This window comes from Carassius auratus, chromosome 43 (genome assembly GCF_003368295.1).
Source record: "Carassius auratus strain Wakin chromosome 43, ASM336829v1, whole genome shotgun sequence".
Taxonomy (NCBI): Eukaryota; Metazoa; Chordata; class Actinopteri; order Cypriniformes; family Cyprinidae; genus Carassius; species Carassius auratus.
This window is the reverse complement of record NC_039285.1, coordinates 22,215,338-22,231,156: the sequence shown is the minus strand read 5'-3', so window position 1 is coordinate 22,231,156 and position 15,819 is coordinate 22,215,338. Positions and strand designations below refer to the sequence as shown.

General features: G+C 38.9%; 1 protein-coding gene across 2 annotated transcripts; it reads left to right on the top strand.

The window, feature by feature from the left end:
• The first annotated feature begins 1,353 nt into the window (after positions 1-1,353).
• Positions 1,354-14,748, top strand: loxl1 (lysyl oxidase-like 1). 2 transcript variants are annotated; one of them, XM_026231415.1, is made up of 8 exons: positions 1,354-1,630; positions 1,714-2,766; positions 6,254-6,362; positions 6,617-6,754; positions 13,210-13,366; positions 13,534-13,629; positions 14,269-14,384; positions 14,577-14,748. In XM_026231415.1, the coding sequence occupies exons 2-8, from the start codon at positions 1,746-1,748 to the stop codon at positions 14,581-14,583; spliced, it is 1,644 nt and encodes a 547-aa protein (XP_026087200.1). In that variant the 5' UTR covers positions 1,354-1,630; positions 1,714-1,745; the 3' UTR covers positions 14,584-14,748. The 2 variants fall into 2 exon arrangements, with proteins under 2 accessions (XP_026087200.1, XP_026087199.1); XM_026231414.1 differs by having other exon boundaries at positions 1,354-2,766.
• The last annotated feature ends 1,071 nt before the right edge of the window (positions 14,749-15,819 follow it).

Here is a 15,819-nt window from a genome sequence, read left to right as displayed (position 1 = left end):
GGGGTGATAAGAGACAGCTGGGAGGATGTTAAGAGTTCAGAGTATTTTCAGACCTTTGTATCAAATTCGAGACTCTTAGATGTCAAAGATGAAGGTGAGATCATCACAGCTAGTGATCAAGTCTTCTGAGCTTTGGAGCTGCCAAAGCACATGCTGGTGGAAAGTTTAGTAAACTTTCGATCATTATCATTACATAAAACTGTGGCATCCATTTTTTTAAACCCAATTGTTTAAAGCAGTGAGTGTTGGGTTGGCTTTCAATGCCCATTTGAAACAATCAGCCTAAATTAATAAAAACCCTTAGTTAAAATATTACGGGTATTAACTCTGACGTTTTTCTTAACATAAAAAGCTTGTTGCAACCAGCTGCTGGCCATTAATAGTCTGAATCCAGATGAGCCCTCATCCATCTTCAGAAGTCAAGAAGATGTTCTGACCCATCTAGTCAAAGAAAACAGGAACATTTCTTGAGATCAGCAGCCTTAACAAACATTTTTAACAACCTTAAGATTGTACATGATTTATTGACTCAGTTTGGCCCCCTCTAAAGATAGAGTCCAATGCAGTATTTTATTTTTATATATTTTTTAAAGCATTTTTGTAAGATATGTAACAGTGGTAGTCATGATAGACTACAGAAGAAGTTATATGATTTCGGATTGTGAGTTCAGCTCCTTTCTAATGCTAAATTTTAAAACTGTGCCATGCACTCAGGATTAGTTTCTGATCTTTATAGTTTCTTTACATTATGCTAATATCTGTTACATATGCCCATGTTTACTGAGTCTGAGCTCCCTCTGCATATTTAAATAAGGCTTGTAGAATAATGTTAGTTTTTGTAGCGTAAGTGATGCTTATGTGTCTGCTTCATCTGTCTTCGTTTACTGGAAAGTGCTTTTAAATGGAACTGGTCGTTCCAAATTCTGCTGACATTTTTGGCCTCCTATCATGTACATAACTTGGATTTCTAAACATCCTGTCGTTTTAATGTTCTCTCATCTGCTGTGATGATGATGACGAGTGCAAAAAAAAATTGCATTTGGAAAAACATGAGACAAAGGCACAGCTTCTCCTAGGGCACCTGGGTGGATGAACCTAGGCCACGCACCAGACATCCCTGCTTGTTCAGAAGGATCAAAGGAAGTCAGCGCAGGCACGCTAGATATTCAAGTATCTTCACAGATGGTGATGTTGACTCTGGAAGCCTATGCACAGACCTGGCTTTGCAGTGGTTAAGGAAACAGCTCTAGCACTAGGGCCATGTGGGATCTCAAAAAAGAGCATGTTAGATTGAGTGAGAAAGGGAGAGGGAATGAGAGAGAGTGGGAGGGGGAGATGAGAAATTTTTTTCTTTTTTCACCACAGACCATTGTAAGCAGTCAGAGAGGCAAATAGTGAAGTGCAGAGGAGAGCAACAGGCAGTCGTCTCCAGAGAGAGCCTGAGAGCAATGCTCAGTCCACTGACAACAAATCAACATCCGGACAGTAAGAAAGAAGGAGGTTTTTTGTACTGCAGCCTGCCCTGGGGCCTCAGAAATCATCTGCTTTCCTCACAGCTATGCCTGCACCACATACTGAACCAAGGACAAAGTTTCTTCACTGCATGTAGTTTGATTTGCACATGGACACTGTAAGTCCTCCATGCCTTTCCATCTTTAAGCTGCTGGATCAAGAGATACAATTTGGAGTTTTACTGTCCATTCTTTTCTGAAGTTGTTAGGAAGTTCCATGCAAGCCTTGTCAAGATGCTGCCTGTTGTTTTCATGACATGGTGGATCTGGGTGTTGCTTGGAAGCGCAGGGGGACAGTCCCAATCTCAGCATCAATCTCAGACTGATGACTCAAACCCATGGAGACAGATGATTCAATGGGAGAACAATGGACGTGTATTCAGTCTTCTCAACAGTGGGGCTGAATACGTCCCGGCTCGGGTTCAGGAGCGTGGCAGGAACCCCCGAGTGTTTCTAGCGGACGCTCCCAACCGTAGGTCACAAGGTGGGAATGTACGGAGGCAAGCACCCACCAGAGGAAGCTCTGAGACTGTAAGAGGCCAAGCCAGACACCCTTTTGGTTTTGGCCAGGTGCCGGACAACTGGCGTCAGGGTGCAGCTGGGACAGGTGAAACAAGTCGCTTCCAGTCATTTAGTGGCACTCGTTTTAGAGCATCCTCTGGCTCATCCTCCTCCTCATCATCCTCTTCTTCTTATTCACAGTTTCCGTTTCCTCAACAGCCTCCATATTCTGCTCCTTATGACTCTGTACCGGACAGGTCATATGAACCTCCATTCCCTGGAGCGGGGTACTCCACTGGCAACAGTGGTGGCTATGCCGGAGGCGGATATGGAGGAGGTGGGTACTCCACCGGAAGTTTTGGAGGAGGCAGCTATAATGGAGGGGGTCCTGCCACTGACGAGAGGTATCGTTACTATCCCTCTTATGGTCAAACGTACCAAGCTGTTCCAGGCCAACCTGTACAGCCACCTGTCTCTGATGGACTGGACCACAGATACACACACAGCCTGTACAACGAGGACTCTCGAGATGGCAGTAATGTTGCAGTACCTGTCTCTAATGGTGCCTTGAGCAATACGGGCTCATCATTCCAGCCTGCAGTGCAAAGCCCCCAGTATGAACAGTTTCCACCCTTTGGAAGGCCCCAGCCACAGCCTCCATTTATACAACCAGCTCCACGCAACCCTCTCATCTCTAACAACGCGGAGAGCCCCAACACAAATGTAGGGAGTGTTTATCGTCCTCAGCAAAGAGGTATGATGCATCGACATCGCATACACGTGTGAGACACAGTAAAGAATATCATTGTGCATCCCACACTAAAGTAATACTCAATAGTTTACTTAATGGGTCATAGAGCAGCATCTCAGAAAGTGTGCTTTGCAGATTGTCTCTTTTGATATTGCAGCAAATGTTACATGTGTTGAGTAAGGCTGCAGCTCATTTACTAGGCTGCTATGCTAAGTAAAGTTAATCACAGAGGAACTACAGTAGGTACTTAAGCTCTTGCACGGCTGGAGATTTGAGGGAAATGGATGCACGTGTAGAGCTCCTTTCTGATTCTCGCTCTCTCTCTCAAGAAAAGGAAGTGAGAAAAACAGAGAGACATCTAAAAAATGTAGATCTTCTGCCATCTCTTTGTGTTTCCTGGCAGCCACGATTCCTTTGGATCTGAAAAACACATAACCAGAGGGACTCAAACTGCACAAAATTGATTGTAAAGCTGTTTGCTTTCGCAGCTGGTAACGGACATTACTTTTGGGTAAATGTTTCTGTTTGTTTCCAGTCAGTGAAAATTACTCTTTCCTAACGTCTGAGCATCTTTCATTTCCATCCCCCAATGCCATTGTGTTTCAATTTACAATCAAAGAAGTTCCAAGATCATCTCTGAGCCTGGGTTATTGGAACCAGGTGTTGTGGGATGTGCGCGTGGGTGTAAGAGTTTTTGGTAGTTGGTGTGTGTGCGTAGTGTCTATGGATACTCACTCTGCACAAAGAGTGCTCATTGTTTGACGATTTGGTTCTGGTTTTGGTGATGACTGCACTGCGAGGGCTACGGGTGAATGATCCCAGTATTTGCTTTAGAGGGTGGGGTAAGGGGCTCAAGTGGCTTGGTTGTTGTGGGGTGGGTGGTGAGCGTGAGGGTTGTGTGGGGGATTGTGGGGTGTTACTACATAAGGAATGGGGAGATGGAAAGTACCCAGCACACATGGGGTCCATTGCCTCAGGAAACAGAAAATATTTTGCTAGCCCCTAAATAAAAGTGTGCCTGTGCATATATGTGAATGTTTATGAGGAGGTGGGTGTGAGTTAGGCCTTTGGGACATTGCTAGACACTGCCAAGGCTCATTTTGTAATGTGAAATAGTCTTTGTCTCTTGCTTGAGTCACTTCATGCACAACTAATCACCCTAGTTTACAAAATCTGGTCATAAGGGAAATGGGTGTAAACTAAATCCACTGAAAGGTACACATGGGGGAAAATGCATTACTCATTACCCAATGATGCAATCACAAACAAATAAGAGCAATATCAAACAATCAATATCAGAGCTCCAACATGCAGACACATATCTGTGAATTAAAGTCTTAGAAATCGAAATAAGATTAGATGGGATACATTAACATGACTTGACTCATCGCATTAAAACCTCTGTTTGTTGAGATCTGGTCTGTATCTGATCAATGGACATTCATTTAATTTATTTACAAGCCTAGTTAATATTTTGGTATCTTCCTGAAAACAGTATGCTGTCATCAGCCAGAATTAGATTACCTTTGTTTTTCTGTATTCTTGTGCACTTTTTGAATTGGGTCTTATGTTAACTTCAACAAAACCTAAAATTAAGTCTAATTTCAGCTAAAGTGTCCTCATCCCATCTACATTAATGTACATGAAGTCAAATTAAAAGGTAACATATGGTTCTCTACAGCTGTCTATAATAAATGTTGGTGTAGTGCAGGCATCCAGAGAACAGTGCTTTGTGGAGAAAAGTGTCGACTGTGTGAAGAAACTTTTCCTAGATAGACCACAGTCTTTCACACACACTTTACACTGTTTACAAAAGCTGACCAAGGAAGTTTCCAGAGGCCTTAAAGTTTGTTTCGGGCCGAGCTGGCAAATCGGATGTGTACACAGAGATGGGGATTGCAAAGCATTCACTGGAGTAGAGGGGCTGCACTAACGAGTCTGAAATAAGGAGGATGACCGAGGCCATCATGTTTTATAGAGTGAAAGTTGCTCCCAACTCCAAACATGCCTGCAGCAGAAGTGAGATTAGATCTGCTCTCCACACTGTTCCTTTGAAAAAAAAAAAAAAAAAACAAGAAAAAAAAAAAAAAAACTCCCTGCTGGAAACACCCAAATTTTTATGTTTGCTAAGGTTTAGGTTATAGGTTTATGTTTGTTATCACTGGTTTGGTGCTGGTCTAATGCTGCTGGATGACCATCAAAGTCTTGCTGGTTAGGGTCATTAAGAGGACTAGTAGGACTCCAGCATCATACACTGTAGTCCATCAGTGCTGATCTTCTCAACAGGGTTCTTTTCTCAGAAATCCATGACATGCAAAGCAGGAAAGCAAATATGCTGTCGCCTTGCCTTTGAAGAAATGGTAATGTCCACCTACGGACATAGACAGCACTGTTGTTATATTCATACAATTATTTTTACATAAAGTGAGCACAACCAGCTTGCATTTTAAGTGTGAATAAAGGTGACAAGTACTTTCTGTGCTGGCCCTATACAGAGATTTATGAACATTAGTTGTCACAGCAAGCTCTGTTTTTCTTTTCATTTCTTTTTTTTTTTTAACAGAGCCCATTTGGATCCAGCAGGAAAGTCATCTCATTGTTGTTTCACTGTCACTTTTCCCTCATCTTTTGTACTCTCTCTCTCTCTCTCTCTCTCTCTCTCTCTCTCTCTCTCTCTCTTCCTCCATATGTGTAACACTTTGTTTTTTTTTTCTTTCTTATTTTTGTGTGACCTTGAAACCAGATGAGAAACATTGTTTGATGCATTATCCTGTTAGGCTTCGGCATTACCTCATCAAAAACCTCTTCATCTCTTGTGTATTTTTTCTGAAGGTATGCTCATTTGGATACAGCCATTTTTCTAATATTTTACTTTCTTCAACATTCAAAAGTACGTAACATCAGAAAAGTTCGGGATATTAAAGAAGCACATTTGTCCCCAGGACAGTGTTATGAGACCTAACATTGTTATTATCCTGAAAAACAGCCTAGTCTGGTTACCAGCTCAGAGTTTATCTCCAAAGATAGTCTGTTTGCTGCACTTTTCAAGATTGGCTGTTGCTTGTTTTAAAGGGATTTGGACATTTGGTCATAGCTCATCTGTTTGGTGATTTTTGGAGTTTTTTTTTTTTACATGTTCAACGTGATCAGACTGCTCAGTTTGGTGGTTTTGGATATATTTCAGATGGCCAGACAAGGGTGTTTGCTTCTGTTAAAGGAATGTGGAAACTTTAGGCTGTCAAACATGATATTTTGGCAGATTTAGAGTTTTGGACTCATTTCAGGTAGACTAGTCAGGGTTTTTGAACACTTTTCAGTTCATCGGACAAGTCGGTTTGGTAGTTTTAAAGTGGTTTTGGACACTTTTTTGGGGGGTACTTTTCATGCTGGAAAATCTGAAAATCAGCTTGGCCAGTGTCAAAGACCAGCCTAGACCAGCTATTACCAAGTAAGAAAGTTAAGTAACCCTGATGATGTCTCCTGTTTTTAGGTTTGCCTGACCTGGTTCCTGACCCAAATTATGTCCAAGCCTCCACATACATTCAAAGAGCCCATATGTACTCCTTACGCTGTGCTGCAGAAGAGAAGTGTTTGGCCAGGTGAGAATCCTCAATGCTTCTGTTTATGAAATGGCAAAACAAAGCTGGACAGGCAGTATTTACACAATAACCCTCCCACACTCGTTTACAAATGTTTACACCACACCATCAAATAATACTTCAAACAACCAATGGGAAGGGTGTTATATGATGTTTGTTGGTGCCGCAGCCTGCTGTTATGAGCTCATCTCATATATACAACATGCTTTATTACTCAGTGCTGCCGTCCCTCATTAAGGTTTTTCCTTCCTCAGCTCCGCCTATAGTGAGGAAACCACAGATTACAGTGTCCGGGTTCTTCTGCGCTTCCCTCAGAGAGTGAAGAACCAAGGGACGGCTGATTTCATGCCCAACCGACCTCGTCACACCTGGGAGTGGCACAGCTGTCACCAGTGAGTCTCTCTTTTACATCTGTATATGTGGAGACCTAACAATAGATCATAAATGCTCACCAAAAAGATCACAAATACCAGTCCTAAAGTTCAAGTTCAAGTTCAAATTATTTATTTGTCCCCAATGGGGCAATTCGTTGTGCAACAGATAGTTTAGTACAAATCACAAACAGTCACACACACAATACCAATACAAAGATTGTCTACCTTGCAGGCATGGGTAAAAAATAATAAAAACAGTAAACAAACAATAAATAGTAAGTCACTAAGTTATCTGTGCTTCTTTATAGAATTGAGAAACAGAATGGCTGCAGGCACAAAATAGTGTTTATATCTGATGGTTCTGAATTTTCGGAGTTTAAAGTGCAATCTCCATTGCAACATCCGAAATTCATCCGGTAAGGGATGAGACCTATCTAACAGGATAGATTCAACCCTTCTTAACATCTGCTTCTGATAAAGTTCCTCCAGACCTTTCTGCATAGAACTTGTGATTTAGCTGGTCTCCTTAATTAACCTTGAAAGGGAGATTTTTTTGTGTGTTTTTTTTTAAGATTAAGATTTAAGATTAAGTAAAAAGGTAACTACCGACTCAACATAAGACCTATAAAAAAGGGTCTTATCCACATTAAGCTTTGCCAGCTTCCTTAGGCAATACAGGCGCTGCTGGCTTTCACTACTCAAAAAACAACTTATCATCAATAATAGATCCTAGATACTTATATTATGTAACAACTTCTATTTCCTGACCAATTATACTAGTTTTTTCAGTGTTAATGACATTTAGCCTAAAATCAATACACATGTCCTTGGTCTAAGAGACATTCAGTTCGAGAAAGGCATCCTGACACCATGTAACAAAGTGATCAATGACCAAATCATGTGAATTTTCCTCATTGTTCAATAAGCTGACGATAACCATCAGCAAACCTCACAAATTATCAGTCTTCAATCACAGAGCGACAGTCGTTAGTGTACAGAATATAGAAAAGGGGGTAAAGAACACACCCCTGAGGTGAGCTAATTGATGTAGGGGCCAAGTCAGAGAGATGGTCTTTTACTCTCACTCGCTGGGTTCTATTTGTGAGGAAGTCTAGTATCCCACCCACAAGGTTGGCCTCCAGATTGAACTGACACAAGAGCTTCTCAACCAGCAGGTTACAACTCCAACTGTAACCATAACGCTAACTGTGTTTATTCACCATTAAAGCTCCGATGCTGCAGCTGCAGATCAGGATTATACACAATCATGTCTTTTTACAAGCCTGTAGCTAAAAAATCAATACAAATCCTGCCCTGATATGATTAAAAGTCACAGAATAATGGAATTATAACTGTTCCAAATTGTGGAAATATTCAATGAGTTGATATTCCTTATCTTATATCAATGCCAAAATTCATTGAGATTCTGATATATGTATTGGGTTTCACTTGGCGAAAGGCTGTTATCCTCAGAGGGGATTTCCACAACATTTCCATAACTCATGCGGTCTGTGTTTGTTCGCCTGTGGTTGTTCATTACATCACGTCTGCATTGTAAGTGAAATGGAGAATTCACGAGAATTGTTATTTTGCATCGTGTTAAACATCATCGATGACGGCTGTCACTCATGTTGGCTTGAATTGCCAACTGACATTTAAAATTTGTGATTAGGGTCGCACTGTCGCTGCAAATTGCTGCCAATTATAATGTTCAAGTCAAAGCTCAGGTCCCCAAACTTGACATTTTCCACTTCAGAAAATAATTTAAAATGTATGATTTGGGTTGTCAATTAAGCATGGCAATTTAGTTTTTTTATTTTTATTTATTTATTTAAAAATGAGCCTTATTTTTATAAATTTTACTGACTAAATAAAGAGGGAGAAAGAGAGACTATGGATTACCAATAACCCACTCAGTTAGAGAACTACAGAGCAATTTCCCTTCTTCATTTCATTTCAAAATCACTTGAACGAGCGGTGTTCAACCAAATCTCTGCCTTTCTCACAGAGAACAACCTCCTTTGACAGCAACCAATCTGGTTTCAGAAGTGGACATTCAGCTGAGACGGTCTTGCTCTCAGTTGTTGAAGCACTAAGACTGGCAAGAGAAGAATCCAAATCTTCGGTACTTATCTAACCACCAAACCCTCCTGTCAACCCTACTGGCAAAGGGCATCTCAGAAACCGCACTCCAGTGGTTTGAGTCTTACCTTTTAGATAGATCCTTTAAAGTATCTTGGAGAGGTGAGGTGTCCAAGTCGCAACATCTAACTACTGGGGTGCCTCAGGGCTCAGTTCTTGGACCTCTTATCTTCTCTGTCTACATGACATCATTAGGTTCTGTCATTCAGAAACATGGCTTTTCATACCACTGCTATGCTGATGACACTCAACTCTACCTCTCGTTCCATCCTGATGATCCGACGGCAGCTATTCGCATCTCAGCTTGTCTAACTGACATTTCTTCCTGGATGATAGACCATCACCTTTAACTCAACCTTGCCAAGACAGAACTGACTTTCTCTGCAGATTTGCTTTATTCAACATCAAGAAGATCAAGCCCTTTCTTTGGGAACATGCTGCACAACTCCTTGTTCAAGCTCTTGTTCTGTCCAGGCTGGACTATTGCAATGCTCTCTCAGCAGGTCTTCCAGCCAGTTCTATCAAACCTTTACAATTAATTCAGAATGCGGCAGCAACATTAATTTTTAATGAGCCAAAAAGAATACACGTCACACCTCTGTTTATCAATTTGCACTGGCTTCCAATAGCTGCTCGCATAAAATTCAAGGCATTGATGTTTGCCTACAAAACTACCACTGGCTCTGCACCCATTTACCTAAATTCATTACTTTAGTCTTATGTGTCCTCTAGAAGCTTGCGTTCTGCAAGTGAACGTCGCTTGATTGTGCCATCCCAAAGAAGCACGGACTTTTAAATTAAATGTTCCTCCTGGAGGAATGACCTCCCCAACTCAATCCGAGCAGCTGAGTCCTTAGCCATCTTCAAGAATCGGCTTAAAACACATTTCTTCCATCTTTATTTGACCCTCTAACTTTAGCACTCACTATTCTTATTCTAATTCTAATAAAAAAAAAATAAAAAAATAAAAAAAAATTTAGAATACCTTTCTAATCTTTTTGTACATATTATACAATTATAAAAAGACTTCTAACACTAGCTTGCTCTAATCTTTTTCTATTCTATCTGTTTTCTTTTTATTTATTATGTTATTCAAAAGCCCAAGCTACGTGTACTGCGTTTAAGCTAACTGAGACTTGTTATATCATTGCTCTTTTGTTGTTTTTGATTGCTTCCAATGTCCTCATTCGTAAGTCACTCTGGTTAAAAGTGTCTGCTAAATGACTACATTTAAATGTAAACGGAGCTATATACAGACTTCCATATAGTTTGGGGTCGATTATATTTTTAGAGAAGATTTTAATGTTTTTGAAAGAAATCTGATTGTCAAAGCTGTATTTATTTGATAAAAAATACAGTTAAAAAAAAAAATTAATAATAATAATATATATATATACTATTTAAAACAGCTTTCTGTGTTTCTGTTAAAGTGTAATATATTTCTGTGATGCTCCGCTGTATTTTCAGCATCATTCCTCCAGTCTTCAGTGTCACATGATCTTCAGAAATTATTTTAATATGCTAATTTACTGCTCAAGAAACATTTCTGTTCAGATTGTCTTGATTTTTATTGTATTTATTAAAACTAAATTTTAGCAAATATTGACAAATGTCATTAACTGAGATTAAATTTATTTAATTAGAATAATTATAATTTACATATCATGATTTAATTAAAAAAATATAATAATTGTTTGACAGTCCTTTAAAAAAAAAGTTTAATTCTGTTATAAATACGATCAATCAGTAATGCAGATGGAAGTTTATTTGGTCTAATGGCTTGACTGATGCAATGAAAGGCATGAGAGGCATTTTAACATGACTTCTGTTGTACAACAGCGTTAGCATCAACATTCATCCCTGCTTCACTTTAGGGCTCGAAACTAATGCGAGCACTGACTGTAGTTCAGTCGAGATTCGGATGGAGTGTCAGTTTCTACCGCTGGCGAGCATTTGCTCATAAACAGATTATTAATGTAACCTGAAAATGCCAGTACAGGAAGTATTCAGCACTTTAACTCTCTCCTAATGCAATTAGACAGCTGAGCGGTGTGATGACCTAAATCTGACACCATGTGCACAAGCACCTGACTCTCTTTGAAAAAGAAGAGCTGCAGGGAGATGTTTGTCAGTGAGCAGAAGCTATTCTTTAATTGCTTGCACATCTTTGTTGTGACATGTTTCATATTTTTGTAGCGATTGAAAGTGTCCTTGGCATCTCATTATTAATAGCTGAAATGAGAGCCGCCATAGCCGGTGAAACTGCTGTCCAGTGCTTTGATTTCTCTCTGCATGCACAAAGACAACAGCAAGGTGAAGTGCAGACGCGCGCGCACACACACACACACACACACTAAACATGCCGTCAATGTCAGTCAGATTTCTTTGTGTCTCAGGATGGGACTGACTTTGACTCTTCATCTTTGATGTAAGAGCTCAGCCATGGTTCCTAGAGGCTTCCATGATAGACCAGAAGAAAATATATACATATATGTAACCAGAACCCAGCTTGTGTCATTTTCTGATCCCCCCAAATCTATTAAAATCTGTTAATCAAAAAGGCAGCTCAGTTCTAAAAAAAAAAAAAAAAAGAAAAAACATATTTTAATCCCAGTTATTCATTTTAAATAACCAATTAATTCTAATAAACATATTTTATATTACATGCATTTTCCTTTAAAATATGTATGTATGCATTATTTTAAATGTTCTATTTATTGATGTTTTCAGTATTTTAGTTGTTTGCCAATTATATTTAAAACTAAAACAGAAATTAAAAGAAAAAGAAAAATGATATAAACGTATAAAAAAACTTAAATTAATAAAAAATAAAAAAAACACAACAAAATAAATAAGAACTTTTAACTAAACTTAAAGTAAAAAAAAAAAAAAACTAATTAAAAATATTAATTAAAAACTATAGTATTAAAAAAATAACGGTTTGTGATTTATTTATACATTGTGTATATATATATATATATATATATATATATATATATATATATATATATATATATATATATATATATATATAATTATTATTATTATTATTATTATTATTATTTTTTTAGTTATAAAATATTTAAAATATTTGTGATTGGATGTATGGATGTATTTATTTATTCACTTACTGTTAGTGAGGTGACAGCAGGTGGTTCCTTCACAGTTTACTGCACAATCACTGCTCTATATTTTAACTCATATTTCTTTGGGATCATACAGCATAAGTCTGTTGTTCAAGTAGAAGAGAGTTGCCTTATGTGGTAAGCTGGGCCCAATTTTGCCACTGGTGTGTGTGTGTGTGTGTGTGTGTGTGATCTGTCATTCAAATGTAGTATGCTCATGGATTTGGCTACAGGCCCCTGAAATGTCTGTCATCCCCTCATCACATAAGATTTAATATTCTTGCCATATTTTGGGAAATATAGTATCCTTGTGGAAACTTTGAACCCTGTCAGAGGAAAGTAACTGTTTTCCCTGGCGCAGTCCTTCAGGTGTTACCACAGCTTTCCAAAAAAAACAAAAACCTTTTGCCAAAAGACAAAGCAGATGCTAAGAAACTGTGCCATGACATGTTGAATTAGACTCATGAAATATTCATGTTTTTCAAAGACTTGACCAGAAAGAATGGATGGGTTTGATGTGCAGTTTGGATGGGTTAAATGCAGAACACAAATTCTGAGTATGGGTCACTATACTTGGCTGAAGGTCCCTTCACTTATTGATTCTATACTATTGAAACAAATTTTTACATTGAGATTATAACGTTTACAGATTATTAAGTGATTTGCTGTAATCAACTGCAATTGGGTTCAAATTATTTTCGTGTTTATTTAATATTGTTTGATTGATGTATCAGAAGGAAGTAAAATGCTCTTACAATGTTAGACGATTATTTTTAGTTTAGTTTAGTTTAGTATCATGCACAGTGACAAATGAATGTCAGTATATCAAAGTAGCTTTGCCATCTAACTGAACGATGGCGCGAACTAAGACTAAAACTTTAGTTACTTTAAATAAATAAAACGTTACGCTGACCATTACAGTCAAAAAAAATATAAACAAAATTTTAACTTATTTTATTTCCTCTTGTAGTCAAGTATATTTGTATTTCAGTTTGAGTTATACTTAACTACTAGCTGAAATAAAATAAGTTAACAATTTTAAAACTATAGACATGTAAAGTAAAAAAAAGAAAAAAGTAATAAAACTAAAACAGAAGATATAAAAATAAAACCAATTTTAAAATATTAATAAACTATAAAATGATGTACTAAAATTGCGTTCGACCAAGATTTGAGTGTGGTCTCCTCTCTTCTCTCTCCGATCAGACATTACCACAGTATGGATGAGTTCAGTCACTACGATCTGTTAGAGGTCAGCAGCGGCCGGAAGGTGGCGGAGGGACACAAGGCCAGCTTCTGTCTGGAGGACACGACCTGCGACTTCGGCCATCTCAAGAGATACGCCTGTACTTCACACACTCAGGTGCACTTCTGTCACCCATTCTCTTCAAATGCTTGTTTTGTATCGATAAATGCGCCTTTATTAGAGTTTATTTGTCTTTGTGTAGTTTAATGTTTTGTAATTTCCCATTAATAAGTACATTGTTTTTTTACTAAGAACTACTGTTTTCATTTGATTTAATTTTCCAGGGCCTCAGTCCAGGTTGCTATGACACATACAATGCAGATATCGATTGCCAATGGATTGACATCACTGATGTTCAGCCAGGAAACTATATACTCAAGGTAACGTTCCCAAAGACTTCTGTTTCACTCTTCTTCCGAGTATCTTGTGTCTAACTCATGCAAACAGAGTACGACACGTCTCTCTAAAGGTTTGGCACGAGGAGACGTTTGATGTCACGCATGTCGTCCAACTCTTCTGTTTGATATCGATGAAGCTGGTGTAATGAGTTCGGTATGCAGCCTGTGCTCATAAATAAGACAGATACAGACATGCATCTCCAGGCAGATCCCAGCCGCTCTCTTCCTGACCTTTAACAAAACAACAACACAATAGCTGAAGCACAATGGTGTTAAAAGTGGTCAGCATTATCTTCTCCTCTGAGGCTAAATGTTGATATGCTTTCATAACAAAGGAGTATTGAACTGAAAGCAGTCTGAAGTTCCCTGCGGAAAGTGGAATAATTGCCAAAAATGATGTAAGAGACGGCTATGAGCTATTAAATCTAGGGGTGTACTTACTTTTTCCACAGATGATAGGTGAATTGTTGTTGAAGAAAATATTTCAAAGCCGACTTGTTGATGTTGTTATCCAACACCTTATACCACCTTCACCTATGTGACCACATATATATGTTTGATTGGGGGGGGGGTACTTACTTTTTCACAGCACTGACGGTCTAAATCCTGTTTAAACTCCAGCTCCAGGTTAACCCGAAGTACTTGGTGCATGAATCGGACTACACAAATAATGTAGTCAGGTGCAATATCCACTACACGGGCCGCTTTGTCAGGACAACAAACTGCAAAATCTCCCAGTAAGTACAAATGGCTATTTGAGTGTTTTAATAAATCAATAGATACATAAAGTGTGGCAGGCATATATTCACTTACAGTCTTAAAAATAAAGTTTCCAGTAGGAACTTTCACAGTGATTCCATAGAAGAGCTTTAAGAAATCTTTCAGTGATCAGTTCTTAAAAGCAGCATGTTTTCTTCTGCTCTTTATAGGTCATGATCTGTCAGATCTGGATGAATCTCAATGAAAGCACTGGTCCATTGCAGTGTGAATGGAATTCCTGGTGTTTCTGTGATTGTTTATTGTAAATTCTTGGTCCACCCCCCCACCACCCTTTTATTTTTTGTGCTGTTCTTGTGAAACAGGGTTCGAGGAACTAGCACATATACTGTCACCCTCACACAAAATCAAATGCACCCTAATTCACAGCAAACCGCACACAGACCATCATCATGAAAACACACACTCGCTGCCCCTAATAAGTCTAATTCCTTCACCATTTTTAAGTGGGTCACATTGCTGGAATGCAAACTGAGATCAGGTATGGGACACTGTTAAACTGTAATTCTGTAATTCAGATCAGAAAATTCAGCAACTGGAAACAATCTTTCTTTTTCCAAGACTCTCTCTTTGTCTGTGCCACTATAGCGAAGGTGGAATACTGCAGAAAGAGTCTTATGAGTGAACGGCCAGCCTGTCTGTCACGCTCCAGCTAACCTATTAAGTAAAAAGCGGGTTTAGTTTGAATGATCGGCCTGGAAAACATGAAAGGCTTTGGGATTAAAGCACTTTGAATACAATGAAACATGTACATTCAGGTGGCTTGTAATATTGCCTTGTATGTCAGCCCATTGATAATCAAATAATGCACACTAGTTAAATTCAGAGTATACCTTAGACATTCACCCTACAAGCATTAAATTAATATTTTAGGCTTAATACAAGAATTAACTGACTGAATTTGTGGCATAATATTAATTACCAACACAAATAATAATAATATAAAAAAAATTAAGCTAGAAATTGTGCCTTATTTGAGCTGTAATTGTCTTGGCAAAGAAGTTGTCAAATTGGATGTTGCTTAATAGGACTTTCACACAGGACGCGGTCTGCGCGGCGCTTGCCGCTGGGTTCAGCGTTGCCCTTTAGATGCAACGCGATTTGCGCTGTGCTGCGCCATGGCGTAGGCGGAGTTTTAAAAACTTTTAGCAGGAGCTCTTTCATAGTCTGTTGTTCCTCCTTTCGGTCGGCAGCAAACATGTATCTGTCCAGTTGTAAGAAGCGAGCGATAGCGCTAGTCCTGCTGATGAGAATTAAGAGAGAAGCAAGTGAGAAGAGGCCGTGGGTACGACCTCAAACATGTATCATACAGCTCAGGAAATTCTGACACACACCATAGACAGTTAAAGAAATGGACACGGTGACCCCATTGGAACTCAATTGAGACAAGTGAAG

What these genes read in the sequence shown, in the direction of transcription:
- loxl1 (XM_026231415.1), top strand. Translation starts at nt 1,746, where the DNA reads ATGCTGCCTGTTGTTTTCATGACATGGTGGATCTGGGTGTTGCTTGGA. An exon ending in TTATCGTCCTCAGCAAAGAG is followed by an intron (nt 2,767 to 6,253) that starts GTATGATGCATC and finishes TCCTGTTTTTAG; the next exon opens with GTTTGCCTGACCTGGTTCCT. An exon ending in CAGGAAACTATATACTCAAG is followed by an intron (nt 13,630 to 14,268) that starts GTAACGTTCCCA and finishes TTTAAACTCCAG; the next exon opens with CTCCAGGTTAACCCGAAGTA.